General features: G+C 40.2%; 1 protein-coding gene across 4 annotated transcripts in view; it reads right to left on the bottom strand.

Annotated features, from left to right (window-relative positions):
• Positions 1-7,886: 7,886 nt before the first annotated feature.
• The window catches only part of msraa (methionine sulfoxide reductase Aa), a 261,249-nt gene continuing 251,289 nt past the window's right edge, over positions 7,887-17,846 (bottom strand). For 2 of the 4 annotated variants that reach the window (XM_055635511.1, XM_055635514.1), the window contains exon 6: positions 7,887-10,064. In XM_055635511.1, coding sequence (XP_055491486.1) covers positions 9,912-10,064 — 153 coding nt within the window. In that variant the 3' untranslated portion in view covers positions 7,887-9,911. The remainder of the gene's footprint in view (positions 10,065-17,846) is intronic. The other 2 variants (XM_055635512.1, XM_055635513.1) reach the window with 2 other exon arrangements.

The following is a 17,846-nucleotide window of genomic DNA, read 5'->3' as shown; positions in this document are numbered from 1 at the left end:
TGCAGACCGCGGCTTCAGGCTGCCGTCTGCTGCGGGCCAACAGAACGGAGCGCGCTCCCCCTCCAGCGAGCCCCAGCTCCGTGCTGACAGTCCACCTGCAACCCGCCACCGGAGCCCCGAGCCCCGGGCGCGTCTCCGGGAAAGGCTGCGCCGAGCCTCGCTGTTAGGCCACGGGGGAGGCGACCTGGAAAAAGTCGCCTCTCCATGGAGGAGGCGGCCAAAACGGTTTCCCCCTAAATGCACAAAACACACTAAGAAACACTAAAAACAGACTTTAAGACATACTAAAAAAATAAAAAAAGTTGAAAAGACTAACACGCTGCTGACAGGGCTGCTGCCAGTGCAGCGCCCCCAACTCGCCTCCTGACTCGGCAAAGACACCCTGAGTTCATCTGCCTTGCTTGTCAGGATTCTTGCATTAAAATAAATGCAGTGCTCTCAAATGAACCTGCTCACATTAACATCAATATTAAGCTCTATTTGCTTAACTGCCACCCACTCTCCCATCACCTTCCTTTAAACCCTCCTAAGTAGCACAAGCAAATCGCTCCACTAGAATAATGGTGCCCCTCCAATTCAAATGCATCCCATGCCTCTTGAATAGGTCCCAGCTTTCCTGGAAAAGATAGACACAAAAAGCTGGAGTAACTCAGCGGGGCAGGCAGTATCTCTCTCTCAAGTGAAGGAATGGGTGACGTTTCGGGTCAAGACCCTTGTTCGGAAACCCTTCTTCTCTTTCCTGGCAAAGAGCCCCGATGATCCATATATCTGAAGCCCTACCCCTTTCATCAGCTCCTGCTTATCAACTTACTACCTAACTTCCTGTATTTTCTTCTCAGCACCTCATCTGTTTTCCAACCTATGCCATTTGTACCATTGTGGACCCTGACCTCTGGCTGCTCACCCTCCCCATTTAGAATCTCCTTTATGCATGTTATCCGTTGAAGTAATATAAAAATGGTAACAATTTTAAATAGAACATCGCGCTTACCATTCAGGGACCAAAATTAGTCCTCAATATTTTTAGTCATCCTTAAAAAGCATATAATCTGTAGAAATATATTAGAGCTAGGAAGCCATCCCCAGTTAGCAATGTTAAACACATTACAGGCAGTCCCTGGGTTATGGAGGGGCTCGGTTTCTGAGAACGGTTTGTAACTTTTTGAGAGTCAGTAATGAACATAAACAGTGTGTGGGAGAGGATCGTAGAAATAGGTGTGAGACAAGAACAAGCAGTCATGAGAAGAGTGGCAGCCAGCTTGCCTGACTTATTCTGAGTGAGTCTGCTCAGGCTTCCAAGCTCAAACGCTTTTCGCGGCTTGCTGTATGTATGGGTGTCTACAAGTCGGGTGTCATAATCTAGGGAGGGCCTGTATCTAACATGTTAAAGCTTCGTACCCCACTTCTGAAATTCAACCCACTGAAGGCAATGAAATACATTTCTGAGGCAATTCACAATGTACCTGCTCTAATGATCCAGGACAAATTTCTAATCATTGATCATCTTTGTAAAAGTCAGTGCTTGCTTTGGTGACGTTTATCCTCCATTTACTTTCTGTTGACTGAGTTTTTCTGAAAGCTTGAGAGATTATTTCACTGGTGATCAGATTCTATCTTTTCACAAGGATGTCTATCCATCCTCTTAATTAGAGACACAATCTTCTACTGGAGTAGCATTGCCAAGTACTAATTGAGATCTAAACACTTAAGCTTTGTAAACAAATGTGCTTGCTTTATTCTGTTTGCTTAACCTGATATTCATGCCCAGTTACCATATGCAAATGTTGAAAGTGATATATTCATAGTCTATGAATAGACTATTCATAGATATTCATAGTTACAATTTAACAAGGAAAATTAAAGTTTTATGTTTAAATTACGCCTTTCACTACTCAAAATAATATGAATGTGCTTCATAGCTGATGAAGATATTTTAAGTTTACTCATTGTTGTGATGTTAGAAATATAGGAAATAGTTTTATGTGTAGGAAGAAACTGCAGATGCTGGTTTAAACCAAAAATAGGCACAAATTGCTGGAGTAACTCAGCAGGGCAGGCAGAATCTCTGGAGAGAGTGAATGGGTGATGTTTCGGGTCGAGACCCTTCTTCAGACGGAAAGTCACAGGAAATGAAAACGAGAGATATGGACAATGATATAGAGAGATATAGTACAAACGAATGAATGATATGCAAAAAAGTAATAATGATAATTTATGTTATAAAGGCCATTGTTAGATGTTTGCTAGGTGAGAATGAATAGCTGGTGTGAGTTGGGTGGGGGAAAGATGGAGAGAGAGGGAATGTAGGGGTTACTTGAAGTTAGAGAAATCAACACTCATAACCCTGACTTGTAAGCTGCTCTAGCGAAATATGAGTTCCTCCAATTTGCATTTATCCTCACTCTGACAATGGAGGAGGCCTAGGACAGAAAGGTCAGTGTGGGAATGGGAAAGGAAATCAAAGTGTTTAGTAACCGGGAGATCAGGTAGGTCCAGGCGGACACTTTTCCTTAGCAAGGAGGTATATTAAAGGCCCTGTCCCATTTTCGCGAGTTACTAATGAACTCTCCCGAGCTTTCCCCTTGATTCGAACTCGGAGAATTACGGTAACAGCCGTTCGTAGGTACTAGGGGCTATTTTTTTTAAACTCGTGGACATTTTTCAACGTTTAAAAAACATCCCGACTTGCCTGGTGCCCCGAGTTCCTATGGTTGGTATTACGAGCTGCTACGAAACATCTACGGACTCCTACGGCCTCCCACGAGTTCGCTATCGACATTCCCCTACATTCCCCGAGTTCGGGGAAAACTCGGGAGAGTTCGTGAGTAACTCGGGAAAGTGGGACAGGGCCTTAAGAATATCCTAAGAAGGCATTCCTTAGCTGGAATTATAAATCTGTTACAGAGCTATTTGAAATATACAGTGATAAAAAGCTCATTACATTCAGTGATTTTCTAGCTTCATCTTACACAAAATGCTGCGAGATTTTCCGATAGCACTTCTTCCAATACTGTTGCATCACATGGACATTATAGAGACATCACACAGGGCTGTTAAGTCCAAGTCTACCAACAAAATATAAAGGATTCGAAGAGGAGCCGAGAACAATGAACATCACTAGAATTTAAAACATTCAAAGAGTTTCGAAGCCGAAAAACATTAAAACTTGAAAAACAAAAAAGTGTTATAATCGCCACAGAATTCGAAAGAAACAACAAAGAAATAAATATTCTAAAAGAGTCCATAAAAAATACTTTTTTTTCTAAATTAAAACCTACTTATCTGAGTTATTCTCTTTTGTTAAAGTCTACAGGTAAACACTTTCCATATCTCTTCATAACTTTTGAATTGTCAGATGTAGTGTGGCTTCAGGGAAGTACACTTTGTATGTTTGCATCGAGCAATTAGTCTAGGTTCTTGTTTCTTTATAAAGGTCTGTTGAGCAGCATCAGAGTACAGCCTGCAGTATCATGGTGAATTGCTGACTGCAAGTTCTATATTTCAGCATTTGTATATGCTTGTGCAGAAATACCAAATTTTCACTGCCATTTCTTCTACAAAATCCAAGCTAATCACTTGGGGTGTTTGACTCTACAGCAGAGCACCGTTGGATGGGTTTGGAAAGTTGGTCTTCTCAGTTAATAATTCAAGAGTTTGATGTTGAGCTCCCGTTGCATCACAAAAATTGACTGAAATAGTCCAAAATTAGAGCACATGGTATTGGGGCATACTGACATGGATTGAAAACTGGTTGGCAGACAGGAAACAAAGAGTAGGGATTAACGGGTTCCTTTCAGAATGGCAGGCAGTGACTAGTGGGGTACCGCAAGGCTTGGTGCTAGATTGCAGCTATTTGCAATATGCATTAATGATTTAGATGAAGGGATTAAAAGTAACATTAGCAAATTTGCAGATGACACAAAGCTGGGTGGCAGTGTGAACTGTGAGGAGGATGTTATGAGGATGCAGGGTGACTTGGACAGGTTGGGTGATTGGGCAGATGCATGGCAGATGCAGTTTAATGTGGATAAATGTGAGGTTCCCAATGTTGGGGGAGTTCAGAACCAGGGGCCACAGTTTAAGAATAAGGGGTAGGCCATTTAGAACGGAGATGAGGAACATTTTTTTAACCCAGAGAGTTGTGAATTTGTGGAATTCTCTGCCTCAGAAGGCCAATTCACTTGATGCTTTCAAGAGAGAGCTAGATAGGGCTCTTAAAGATTGTGGAGTCAAGGGATATGTGAGAAGGCAGGAACGTGGTACTGATTGTGGATAATCAGCCATGATCACATTGAATGGCGGTGCTGGCTCGAAGGGCCGAATGGCCTACTCCTGCACCTATTGTCCATTGTCTACAGAATAATTTCAAGATCACATAATGATAAGTTATCACATGATTTACATATTCCTTAATAGATTTCAGGTAATTTATGACCCACACAAATTGCCAGTTTATAGTTTAGTTTAGAGATACAACGTGGAAACAGACCCTCGGCCCACCGAGTCCACGTCGACCAACAATCACCTGTACACTAGTTTTATGTTAAAACCACTTTCGCATCCTATACCGAGGGACAATTTACAGAAGCCAATTAAACTTCTAACCTGTACGTCTTTGGGATGTGGGAGGAAACCAGAACACCTGGAGAAGACACATGTGGTCATAGGGAGAACGTACAAGCACCACATAGACAGCACTCTAGTCAGGATTGAACCCAGGTATCTGGTGCTATAAGGCAGCAGTTCCACTGTTGTGCCACTGTGCTGACCCAGATGGCATCGAAAAATGTTAATACAAAGCAGTAATGTTCTTACTTTTTTTACGTTATTGTTGTTTTTGTTTCAATTCAGGGAGTAATGGGTTTGCACTATATTGAATTGAAGCCTGTGGGGCCGGGAGTCCCCACTCTAAGCTCAAGGGATCGCGAGATGCCCCACATGGTGACACAGAATTCTTCACAGTGATGCTTTCTTTCATCAATCAATGGCCTCTCCTCATAGCCAATAGAATTTTTTTTCTGGATAGGTCACCCTTATCTCAAACATTCAAAGTGAAGCAAATAGATCCCCTCCACAGATTGGAAACATTGAGTAAAACATGTTAACATAATAAGTACAAAAGTTTTATTTACCTAAATAAGTTGATAAATTATTTCATGGGAAAAAAAAGTTGTTGATCCCCTAAATTTGAAAGTGGATGAATCCTCTCAATTGACAATATGAACTATGAGAAAATTAAACAAGCATTTTAAACCTGATTTGTCTGTTAACACGAGAGCAAGATAATCAAATTCCCCTACTAAAATAAATATGCATCTTGGTATAGTAATTTAGTTTAAGAAAAAAAATTATTTTAAGTTTAAGGCCATTTTCAATCATGATAAATGCAGGAAGTAGCTTGCTTAAAATACCCTTAATTTTGTTTAGGTGAGTATTCTCAAATAATGTTAAAGCATTGATGATGTCAAGCAATCTACTGTCTGAGATTTTTAAGTACATTTTTGACACAAATGCACTTAATTAAGGAGCAATGCTTAAGAAAAAAACAAATACAATAAATCTGTTAAAGAAACGAGAGGTAATTTTTGCAGGTTAAAGACCCTTTATCAAAACTGTGAAGGAATGAACACAAGAATGGTCTAAAGTGCAGAGGAAGCTAACTGCTTGATTTTTTAATGAGAAAAATATATATAGACCATGGGCCGAGGTGCTTTATCGTTTCATTTCATGACCCAAATCACATATCTACCTGTATTTATAACATATTGTGTGAAAATATTATGATCATACCTGAAACTCGTCAAGAACAAACCTGCACATATTTTTAAAATATGAGAAAAACCTCCAATTTTCCGAGTAGTAATTGTCCAATCAAAGCACGTTTGACATTGAGTCAGACGCCAATTGACCAATCACGCTTTTTGTTTCATGCTAGCGAGGCAGTGAGCACACTGAGATCGTGGCTGCCTCCTAATAACATCTAAAAAAATTGCATGGTTTCGAAGGAATAAAGGTAATGATAACCTTGCTGATAATTTTGTTTTACAACTGATTTATATTTGTAAAGTTATGATGTGAGCTAGGGTTAGGATTAGGATTAGGGTCAGTCAGTCGGTCGGGCTGTCAGCCTGCCGGTGGGTGCCGCGAGGGGTCAGTTGGGCTGTCGGCCGGCTGGTGTTGCAGCAAGCGAGCGGGCGGACTGACGGAGCCAGCGCTATGGGGATGCTGAAGGTGGCCCAGGCGGCCTGCAGGGCAGTGCTGCTCCCCACCATTTTGACATTCGGTGTAATCCTGGTGTCGGGAGGGCTGCTGCTGATGATCCAGAAGGGCATGTATGCTGGCAGAGGTGGATGCGCTGAGCGGCCACACGTACGTAGCCCGCAGCCGGTCCCAAAACGGCTCCTGCTCCAGCCGTGGGCAGCTCTGGAAGGGGGGGGGGGGGGGGGGTTAGGGGGGCTCGGGGGGGGGGGGGGGGGGGGGGGGGGGGGGGACGAGTTAGGGTTGGGGTTAGGCATTTTCCTCTCAGTGGAAGATGTCTTAGCCTTCCCCCAGTCTGGCACGGGGGAACGCATAGGATCTGCCCTCACCCATTAATTAGGCATGTTCAGGAGCCGGTGAAACCCGGGACCTCTGCAGCAGTCTCACTCAGCATACACCTCCAGTCGGACTCACAATTATATTCATATTGTTTTTATATATTACAGAGTGGGACTCACTCTGGCCATGGAGGAGGCCCGGGACAGAAAGGTCAGGTTCGGAATGGGAGGGGAGTTGAAGTGCTGAGTCACCGGGAGATCAGGGTGGTTAATGCGAACTGTGCGGAGGCGTTGGGTGAAGCGATCACCAATCTCACCGTCTTGGTCTCACCGATGTAGAGCAGTTGACACTTAGAGCAGCGGATCCAATAGATGAGGTTGGAGGAGTTGCAGGTGAACCTCTGATTCACCTGTAAAGACTGCTTGGGTCCTTGGATGGTCAAGGGGGGAGGTAAAGTGACAAGTGTAGCATTTCCTGCAATAATATGCAAATCCATTTTGTGACAGCAGCATTCCAAAGATCTGAACATTCAAATTACCATTTAAGCAATCATTACGGGACTACACAGATTATGCTCAAATTGAGAATAGGATTGTAATACTTGATTACCCCATGTCTGTTATTTCCAATGCAGGATGCAAACTAATTTCATGCCGACTTGACCTCACTGGAGGCTTCACCTCCATAAACGGAGAAAAGGAATCCATCTCAAATTTAGTAATGTTCAGAACTTTCCTATTTTTCGATGTCTGCTACATGACAACCTGGAAACATGTGATACTGTGCAATGGGTACATAAAACACCTCATCGAAGAGCAGAATGAGATCAAGCAAGTTATATCATCACTCTAACAATCATTCTCTTGGCAATGGAGCTCATGCAGTAAAATTTATATTATCTCCAATGTAAAACCAATATCACCCCAAACTCATCCATCAATTCATAGTACCCAGCTGACACAGATTTATACCTGAAATGTGCAAGATATCCTATAAGGAATGGTGTCATGCTAGGCTTGTTTCAGCCGGAGTACAGAATAATGAGATACTTGACTGAAATATCTATGACCTTGAAGGATCTTGACAGGGTGGATATGGAGACAAAGATTCATAGGTGAATCTATTACGAGGGAATCACTGCATTATACTAACCAATGGCAAAAACCAACTCTGTCCAATGCTTGAAGCTGTTCTCCCATTGCGAACAAGAGTGCAAACATGCAGATTTCATTTTGCAAAATATGTGGGTAAATTTCATTTTGCATGTTAAACCATTTTATTATTTCTGTGCTGTGAGCCATGCTAATAATGAAGAACATGACACAAAAATATATACATTTCAAAAAAATCCTCATTCCAAGTTAGTTTAGTTATGTGATCTTTATTAACAAAGAATGTCACATCTGAGCCAAGAATGAAAAACAGAGTTTGAATGCGTTGGTTATTATTTGAAGGATAGGGTTAATTTTCTTCAAACTTCAAAATAATATTATTTTACATTGTCAGAACGAAGAAGTTACCAGTCTGTATCACTAAAGATTGAAGTCATGAATTGGAAATGTGAAACTTCTCTGCAAAATTGCTGGATGCCCTGGAATACATTGAAACAAAGAATTTAAAACAATGCAATTAAGTTTGTCTCAAAAGTTGGGTTAGCAGTAAATAACCACAACAAAGTACCATCTGTAGCAGGAATATTTATCGGGCGTTAGAAATTCACAATAGAAAGGAAAGTTGAAGAACTTTGTTGTAAATTTCAAGTCTAACAAAACTGCACATCAATGAGCGTATATCAACTGTAGATGATATTGTGCAAAATAATTTGTTACCTGGCTGCTGAAATGAAAATGTATAAGGGCCCTGGTTCGTAGCACTCACACACCTTAATGGTACTCAAATAATGCAACCATTTTTATTTCTCCTGTATCAGGAAGTCCCTTTTATTTTTGTTGTGGTATTTTGCATAAAGGTGGTTGGTATTTGGCTTAGCAACACCGCCAACAAAACGCCCCCTATTTTGGGGGTTTGTTAGCCTCTGTACGGAGAATATTATTTTTAGTGCTCAAGGTCTGCACAAATTTTAATCATTTAGCACTGTCAAAGACATTTAAAATCATCTTTAGTGCAGAATTTATCAAATTATTTGATTGTTTATTTTTCTTATTATTAAGTTCAGGCATTTTTATGATAGAGAAGTCATTTTGTACTTAGTTTAGAGATACAGTGTGGAAAAGACCCTTCAGCCCACCAAGTCTGCGCCGAGCAGCGATTCCCACACACTAACACTATCCTACACAAACTAGGGACAATTACGTTTTTTACCAAAGCCAATTAACCTACATACCTGTACGTGTTTGGAGTGCGGGAGGAAACCGCAGCACCTGGAAAAAATCTACGCAGGTCATGGGAGGAACGTACAAACTGTACAGACAACTGTATACAACAGACAACAGAGAGTGGTAGCTGTGTTGAATGAGCTTCCAGTGAAGGTGGTGGAGGCAGGTTCATTTTTATCATTTAAAAATAAATTGGATAGTTATATGGATGGGAAGGGAATGGAGGGTTATGGTCTGAGCGCAGGTATATGGGACTAGGGGAGATTATGTGTTCGGCACGGACTAGAATGGTCGAGATGGCCTGTTTCCGTGCTGTAATTGTTATATGATTATATGTTATATGGTTATATAGGCAGGATTGAACCTGGGTCTCTGGCACTGTAAGGCAACAACTCTACTGCTGCGCCCCTAAAACCCCTAATTAATAATAGTAATACATAATAATAATGCACATAATTATATATCATTATAAAACTATGCAACAATTGCGTTGTATTCTACTTCTGCCTTTGAACATACTAACAGATTTATGTTAATATTTATGATTTTATTTGAGATGGATTTTATTTGAATCTTAGTCATTATAATATCAGATTTTTTTTTTGCTTTGTTTTGTGGGATAGTAACCAAATGTAATTTTGCGCTAATGCCAGTGATGATGACAAGGATAAAAATCTAAAAATAAATATACATTCTGATAATTTTTTTAAATCTTACTTACACTAATCTGTACATTATATATTTTGTGGAAGATGTCATAATAGCAGGCAGGTAGCATACTACACTGCCTTCTGAAACCTGAGTGCTTATTTGAACTATCAGTTAGAAATGTGTAGTTGATTACAGTATTTTTTATTACCTTTTTCCACACAGTGCGGTAGATGGGTTTTTTTTCAATTATTTTGGAAAACTAATGTATAGCAGGCAACCAGTCTATTCTTATAAGCTTTTTAATAAGCAAAACCCTATCTCATTATCTGGAAAATAGATCAGAGGCAAATGTTGGCGTTTAATTAGGGACCACGTCTTACTAGAGTCTTATACTGGACAAGATATCCCAGTGCCGCGAAGTCCACAATACCCGCCTGGGTTCTTATTCAGGTATTGCTGATGGTAATCTTCGGCGAAGTAGAAAGTCTGACCCTCACGGATTTCGGTAGTGATTTCACCGTATCCTTTTCTATTCAACTCCTGCAATGACATGTAACCATCAGAGCTCATTAGATTCATACAGAAATTTAGACAAATGCTAACTGCAGTTATCCAAATTTATAAATGCGATGGATATTATCACTATCCAATTAGATTATTTTTTAAAAGCCCATTAATGTAAAACAGCCGCGTGCAATGAGAACTGAGCCAAGTCATTTAAATAAATTGAGTTACTCAACAGAGCGAAGATAGAGATAGAAACAGTGGTAGACCATACAGCTCTTGAACAAGGTCTACCATTCAAAATGGTCATGGCTGATCTAATCTTTGGCCTCCATTTTCATGCCCAGTCCTTATCACCATTGTTCCATTGGAAGCTAACAATGTATCTCAACACTGAATATATTTTAAAATGTAGCATCCACAATTCTCTGCGATGGTAAATGTCATTGATTCGCAAATACGATATTCTTCCTGGTGGCAGAAACCTTTAGGGGAAACTATCTCATGTCATGTACTAAATTATGTCCCCAATGGAAACTTGTTTAAATTAGATAAATAGTTGTTTGGCAATTATGAATGGATATTAAAGAATTTGATAAAATAATGAATATAGCAAGGAAGTAGTATAAAAAGCTGGTAGATTTTAAAGCTGGCAGAACAGCAGAGTATACTTGATTGAGATTTTACTGTTCCTATTTCAAATAGAGACACAAGGAATTGCAGATGTTGGAATCTTCAGCAGAACAGGCGATTTTGGTCGGGGCCGGCCCCTTCTTCAGTTTGAAGAAAGATCCCAAACCAAAACGTTGCCTATCCATTCCCTCCACAGATGCTGCCTGACCTGCTGAGTTATTCCTGAACTTTGTGTTTTCTTCCTATTTATTATTTCAGTTTTTATTGGGGTTTTGACAAGTAAATTGGTGGAGATTGAAATGCCAATCTCATATTGCCTTTTTCATTCTTTCTAAAACCAATTTTACTCGTCCTTCCCATGAAAGCAAATCATGCCAGGATACAAATTCAAGGGGATCTGTAGAATGAGACATTTGAGGGATTAAAGACTACAGACAGACCTCCTTATTCAGTTAAGGGCTTAAAACAAATGATGATACGAAAATAGGTGATGGGGCAGGTAGTGAAGAGAAAGCAGGAGGACTTGGAGAGGTTGGGAGAGTGGGCAGAGAAGTGGCAGATGGAATATAGTGTAGCAAAGTGTGGAGTCATGCATTTTGGAGCAGGAATAAAGGCTTAGATTATTTTCTAAATGGGAGAGAGAATGGGTGCAGGATTCTCAAAAGTTAATCTGCAAGTCGAATCGGAAGTAAAGAAAGCAAACACAATGCAAGCATTTATTTTGAGAGGGCTTGTATACAAAAACAGGGATGTAATGCTGAGGCTCTATAAGGCGCTGGTCAGGCCGCATTTGGAATACTGTGAGCAATTCTGGGCACCATATCTGAGGAAGGATGTGCTGGATCTGGAGAGTGTCCAGCGGAGGTTTACAACAATGATCCCAGGAATGAGTAGGTTAACATATGAGTGTTTGACGGCACTGGGCCTGTACTCACTGGAGTTTAGAAGAATAATGGGTACCTCATTGAAACGTACAGAATAAAGAAAGGCTTGGATAGAGTGGCTGTGGAGAGGATGTTTCCACTAGTGGGAGAGTCTAGGATGTCGAGGTCGTAGCCTCAGAATTAAAGGACATTCTTTTAGGAAGGAGATGAGGAGAAATTTCTTTAGTCGGAGGGTGGCGAATCTGTGGAATTCTTTGCCTCAGAAGGCTGTGGAGGCAAAGTCAGTGGATATATTTAAGGCATGGATTCTTGATTAGCATGGGTGTCAGAGGTTATTGGGAGAAGGCATGAGAATGGGGTTAGGAGGGATAGATCAGCCGTGATTGAATGGTGGTGTAGACTTGATGGGTTGAATGGTCTAATTCTTTGGCTTATGATTTTATAATCTAAAACCATGGTGTTCAATGTACCTTGCAGCGTACCTCCAGGCCAATGAGGCCCAGGTCCCCTAACATAGGAAGGAGCATTGCATGGGGAATCGTGCCAATCCACACATAGCATTGACAAACAATAGAAGGTGTCCAGTCAAATGCTATCAAATTTCTTAGCATATTTATCTAAATTATCTAATAATGCAATAACTTATATCTTCTATAAACTACCAATCCAACAAAAGACTCTCAAAAAATGTGATCAACTTAACAATTATACATCCAAAATTTCACACCACATTGGTATGTATTCGACAACAGGAAATGATGTACATTTACTGTAACTAAATGGACTGACAAAGGAATAATTTTTAGAGTAGATAGTTCACAGGAACAAACAATAAAACCGCAGGAACTAGGAAAACAAACCATGAAAGATGACACCAGTACTACTGCCTAAAAAAGATCAGTAAATTGCCGTGTTGATTGAATAAGAGAATTAAAAATACTCAGCTGCAGTACAAAATGGAAGTGAAAATGCATTAATTGGATAACAGTCAACTTAATTACTATATTTAAATTTTTTAATTAAAGAGCACACAATCAATCTTGTTAATCTCACTTAGGAGAGAACTTGGGAGCAAGAAGTAAAGAAGCCTCTCAAGCAGGATGGAAATACATTTGCTTCATTCTCATAATAGAGTTCTCAGTCACTGAAAAATACAAAGATTCTGGAGGTCACACTTTTATGGTTTTTGTTTTCAGTAACAATTAGTGTTCAGAATAGAATGAAAAATAATAATGTATTTTGAAATAGGTAGCCAAGCCATGGAAAAACAATTAAGGCAAGGTGCAGAAATTAAACATGGAATATTATTCCATGCCTCCGTGGCGCAGCGGTAGAGCTGTGCCCTTACAACGTCAGAAACCCGGGTTCGATCCTGACTACGGTGCTGTCTGTTTACAGTTTGCACCTGTTCCCTGTGACCGTGTCAGTTTTCTAAGGGTTTCTAAGGGTGCTCCAGTTTCCTCCCATATTCCAAAGATGTGCATGTTTTTAAGTTAATTCTGTAAATTGTCCCTAGTATGTAGGATAGAACTAGGATAGTTGTAGGATAGAATCGTGATCAGCAAGGACTGGGTGGGCTGAAGGGCCTGTTTCAACGCTGTACCTCTAAACTAAAAATGAAACAAAATGATGGTCAGATAATAGACCAAAATATAATTCTCATAAGCAATATGACAAATTATAACAAATAACTGATGTTCAAGGTCTCAGGCAACTAGATTCTTTAAGTAATCAATTCTCTGCTCTTGTAAAGAAGTCATGACAGTGCGCAAAATGGTTGGCTCCAGGGTCAGTGTTAAAATGAAGTTATGAATTCTGTAATACTTTGTTTTTTTTTGCTCAGGTTCTATTATGTTGTAAGCAAGAAGGCAACAATTAATTTTGTGATAATTATTAATTTGAGGTACATGATTGAGTTTTTAAAATCCAGCAGTTGAATGTTTGTCGACATTATATTAAAAAAATATCAGCCATGAGCATGTTCTCCAAACCACGAGAAAGGACGGCACACACTGCAAAGCCGTGACTAATCAACACAAAAATAACATTACATATCACATACTCCTACAGGATTAATTTCCTTCCACTTATCTAGATGTGAATTTATGCACAATAACTACATTTCTCATACATAGACACAAAGTAGGCAGCTGGGTACCTGAAATGTCCAAACTAGGATTCTCAAAGCCATTCCTATAGAAAGGTCAGAATCCTGTACACCTTTTCATAAACCCTTTAGAAAAAGAATTACATGACAATCATAGCTTTTGGGCCTGTCTGAAATTAACCAATTTAATTCAAATTTTCATTAGAATTTATTTACCATTTGGGATGTGGATAATGCTGTCAATGCCAGTATTTACAGTCGGTCACTCTTGGCCCTGACCTGAGAAGCATTTAAGAGTCAACTACATGGGTGGGTTTGGAGGCCAGATTAGAGAAGAATAGCAGATTTCCTTTCCGTGTGAGCCATATATGAATCAAATTACGGAGATGCGATGTTTTTCCGTATCGTATCTCCGTCCGCATTGCAGCCTAACATCGAGCAGTTGGCGGCCTTTGCTGAAGACTGATTTCGAGAGCTCCACCGCGGAAGCCCATGGGACGTTAGCATCGCGGAGCCCGCGATCCCTTTGCCAGGGATCGACCTCGGAGCTCCAAATGTGGATGCTTCCTGACTTAACATCATGGAGCTCTCAGTCTCTGGTCAGAGACCAACTTCAGGAACCCCAAGCCGCAGGAGCTTCGACCGCCCCGACGTGAGAGTTTCGAATGCCCTGACGTGGGAGCTTCGACCGCCCCGATGCGGGGGCTTAGACCGCCGGCTGCGAGAGCTACGATCGCTCCCACAGGTATTTCAACTGCCCTGACCACGGGAGAATAAAGAGGACTTTTTTGCCTTCCATCACAGTGAGGAATCCGCTGTGGTGGATGTTTATGTTAACTTTTATGTAGTTGTGTGTCTTATTGCTTTTTTTTTCTGTATGGCTGTATGGTAATTCGCATGTCACTGTACCTCAATTGGTACAAGCGACAATAAAAGACCTTTGAATCCTTTGAGCCTGAAATGCTATTTCTATTTTTCTTTCCAGTGTTGCGGCTTGATCTGCTGATTATCTCCAGGATGTTCAGACTTTATTTCCCATTTCTAGCATCTGCAGTGTTTTGCATATCAAAGATGTGTTTCTTATCTACACAGACTTCCTGGTACTCAAGACTTTGTACGCATCAGTTTCTCCACTTAACCAAATTACAAACTGCCACAAAAAATGCTGAGAAGAAAACATTTTAAAAATCAGAAATGACTTTATGTAAGATCTGCCCCTAACCAGCTGATCAATATCATTCTGTGGCATACATTTCTCCTCCTGACTATTGAAGAAATATTATATAGACAATAGACAATAGGTGCAGGAGTAGGCCATTCGGCCCTTCGAACCAGCACCGCCATTCAATGTGATCATGGCTGATCATCCCCAATCAGTACCCCGTTCCTGCCTTCTCCCCATATCCCCTGACTCCGTTATTTTTAAGAGCCCTATCTAGATCTCTCTTGAAATCATCCAGAGAACCTGCCTCCACCGCCCAGAGAATTCCATAGACTCACCACTCTCTGTGAGAAAAAGTGTTTCCTCATCTCCGTTCTAAATGGCTTACTCCTTATTCTTAAACCGTGGCCCCTGGTTCTGGATTCCCCCAACATCGGGAACATGTTTCCTGGCCTCTAGCGTGTCCAAATCCTTAACAATTTTATATGTTTCAATAAGATTCCCTCTCATCCTTCTAAACTCCAGAGTGTAAAAGCCCAGCTGCCCCATTCTCTCAGCAAATGACAGTCCCGCTATCCTGGGAATTAACCTTGTAAACCTATGCTGCACTCCCTCAATAACAAGAATGTCCTTTCTCAAATTAGGGGACCAAAACTGCACACAATACTCCAGGTGTGGTCTGACTATGGCTCTGTCCAACTGCAGAAGGACCTCTTTGCTCCTATATTCGATTTCTCTTGTTATAAAGGCCAACATGCCATTCGCTTTCTTCACTGCCTGCTGTACCTGCATGCTTACTTTCATAGACTGATGTACAAGAAACTCCATGAACTGATGTACAAGCACTCTACCCCCAATAGCATGTGCCCTAATTTTGCCCACTAATCTCCTATGTGGGACCTTATCAAATGCTTTCTGAAAGTCCAGGTACGCTACATCCACTGGCTCTCCCTTGTCCATTTTCCTAGATACATCTTCAAAAAATTCTAGAAGATTAGTCAAGCATGATTTCCCCCATCGTAAATCCATGCTGACTTGGACCGATCCTGTTACTGCTATCCAAATATTCAGCTATCTCATCTTTTATAATTGACTCCAGCATCTTCCCCACCACCGATGTCAGGCTAACTGGTCTATAATTCCCTGTTTTCTCTCTCCCGCCTCTCTTAAAAAGTGGGATAACATTAGCTACCCTCCAATCCACAGGAACTGATCCTGAGTATAGAACATTGGAAAATTATCACCAATGCATCCACGATTTCTAGAGTCACTTCCTTAAGTACCCTGGGATGCAGACCATCAGGCCCTGGGGATTTATCAGCCTTCAGTACCATCAGTCTATTCAACACCATTTCCTGCCTAATGTGGATTTCCTTCAGTTCCTCTGTATTGGAGAATTTCATTATTCCAGTCCCAGTGGATATGACAATTAAACACTCTTGGATCTCTTAACTCTTTAAAGTGGGTCCCAGATTTCAGGACATTGTCCTGGAGAACTTAATAATAATGCAAAGGAGGAGAAGTGTTTTTAGGCCTTCGGACATGAGCTCAGGAGGCAATAGGAATAAAAAATTACGGAGACTGTTATCAGAAATCATCCCCTGATAATCTGGCTGCCATGTTGCAAAAAATTCCATGATCTTACACATGGTCAGGGAATGCTACACTGCACCAATTGCACAATTAGCAACAAACACTTTATTGTATCCTGCCTAATAACATACAAACAATTTTAATAAATCAGTATTAATATTCATATGCTCCACCTTAACATCATTACTTTGCATTCTTACGAGCTCACAACCAAATTTCACATCTTGGATAACTACTAAATATTCAACTTAATAGCTACATTACTCAGTCAATTGATAAATCACCGAAAACTTCCCCATCCTTTAGAGGACAAAAGCAGGCAATGGAAGTAACACCCGTCTGCATCTAATCTTGTCCATTTTTTAAAGACAATAAATTCCAATTTCTTGATTCATCCTTTGAATGATGCACTCTTATTTGCTGATTGCCTTGCTATTCATTTAAACACCCAAAAAATATTCATAATTTTTTAAACCATTGAATGTCCTCACTAATCTTTGCTTTAGTGAGGAGAAATGTTACATTTTTTGTGTGTACACACTTGGAAACTCTTACTTCTGGTGTTATTTCAGCTAATCTTCATTAAGCTTTGGTAATCTTCTGAAAACCCATCCTATCCATGCTGAGAACCTATGAAATGCTGAACCATGGCATTTACTGCTTCTTGTACAAATTCATTGCAACTTCTTTGCCTCCACATTCAATGGTCCAGGAGAGAAGTCCAGAGTCCTATTTGATTTTATGTATTTGCACATCTAGATTTCTTTACTTCTGCACAACCTAGGATATATAAACAACAAAGAATGTACTTAAGTAAAAATAGAAACAATTTGAAGCATTCAGCAGACCAGGACACCACTGTGGAAAGAGAAACGGAGGCTGATGCCGTTCATTAGAACTAGAGTGCTCCCATTGGATATTATAATCTACACAAGTTATGAAAAACAACTTGCAATAGTTATTGGAGACAACAATTGTGTTTAAATTTGGAAGTGATTTTTGAAAAAAGTTAGCTCCCATTTGAGATAATTAACAAAGGAATGGAAGGAGACAACAAACTGAAGTATTTGTGCAATAGAAAAATTGTGTCACACAGGTAAGAGATGATAGGAGATATACCAGTCTTGGATGGTAACAGATATGAAGAAATAAGATTTAACAAAAGGTCGTAAAATAAATTTTAATATGGGAAACAAAAATCTCTAACATTCCGTCAAAATCTAGGAAACTTTCCAATCTGTTGATTGGAATTGAATTAATATTTAAAGATTTTGAATCCTGAGGGCATTACAGTGCATTTTGTAATACACTTCATAAATGTTGGAAAGATATTTTCAGTGTCAGTGTTACTTTCCTGGTGTGCATAAACATAACTTTATATTTATTGATATTTTATGACAGTGCTGAGATGCAACAACATTCATTAGGCCCAGCCCTTG

The sequence above is a fragment of the Leucoraja erinacea genome, chromosome 5, assembly GCF_028641065.1.
Source record: "Leucoraja erinacea ecotype New England chromosome 5, Leri_hhj_1, whole genome shotgun sequence".
In the NCBI taxonomy this organism is placed as follows: domain Eukaryota; kingdom Metazoa; phylum Chordata; class Chondrichthyes; order Rajiformes; family Rajidae; genus Leucoraja; species Leucoraja erinaceus.
The sequence above is the reverse complement of the archived record's forward strand: the minus strand, read 5'-3'. Positions and strand labels throughout refer to the sequence as shown.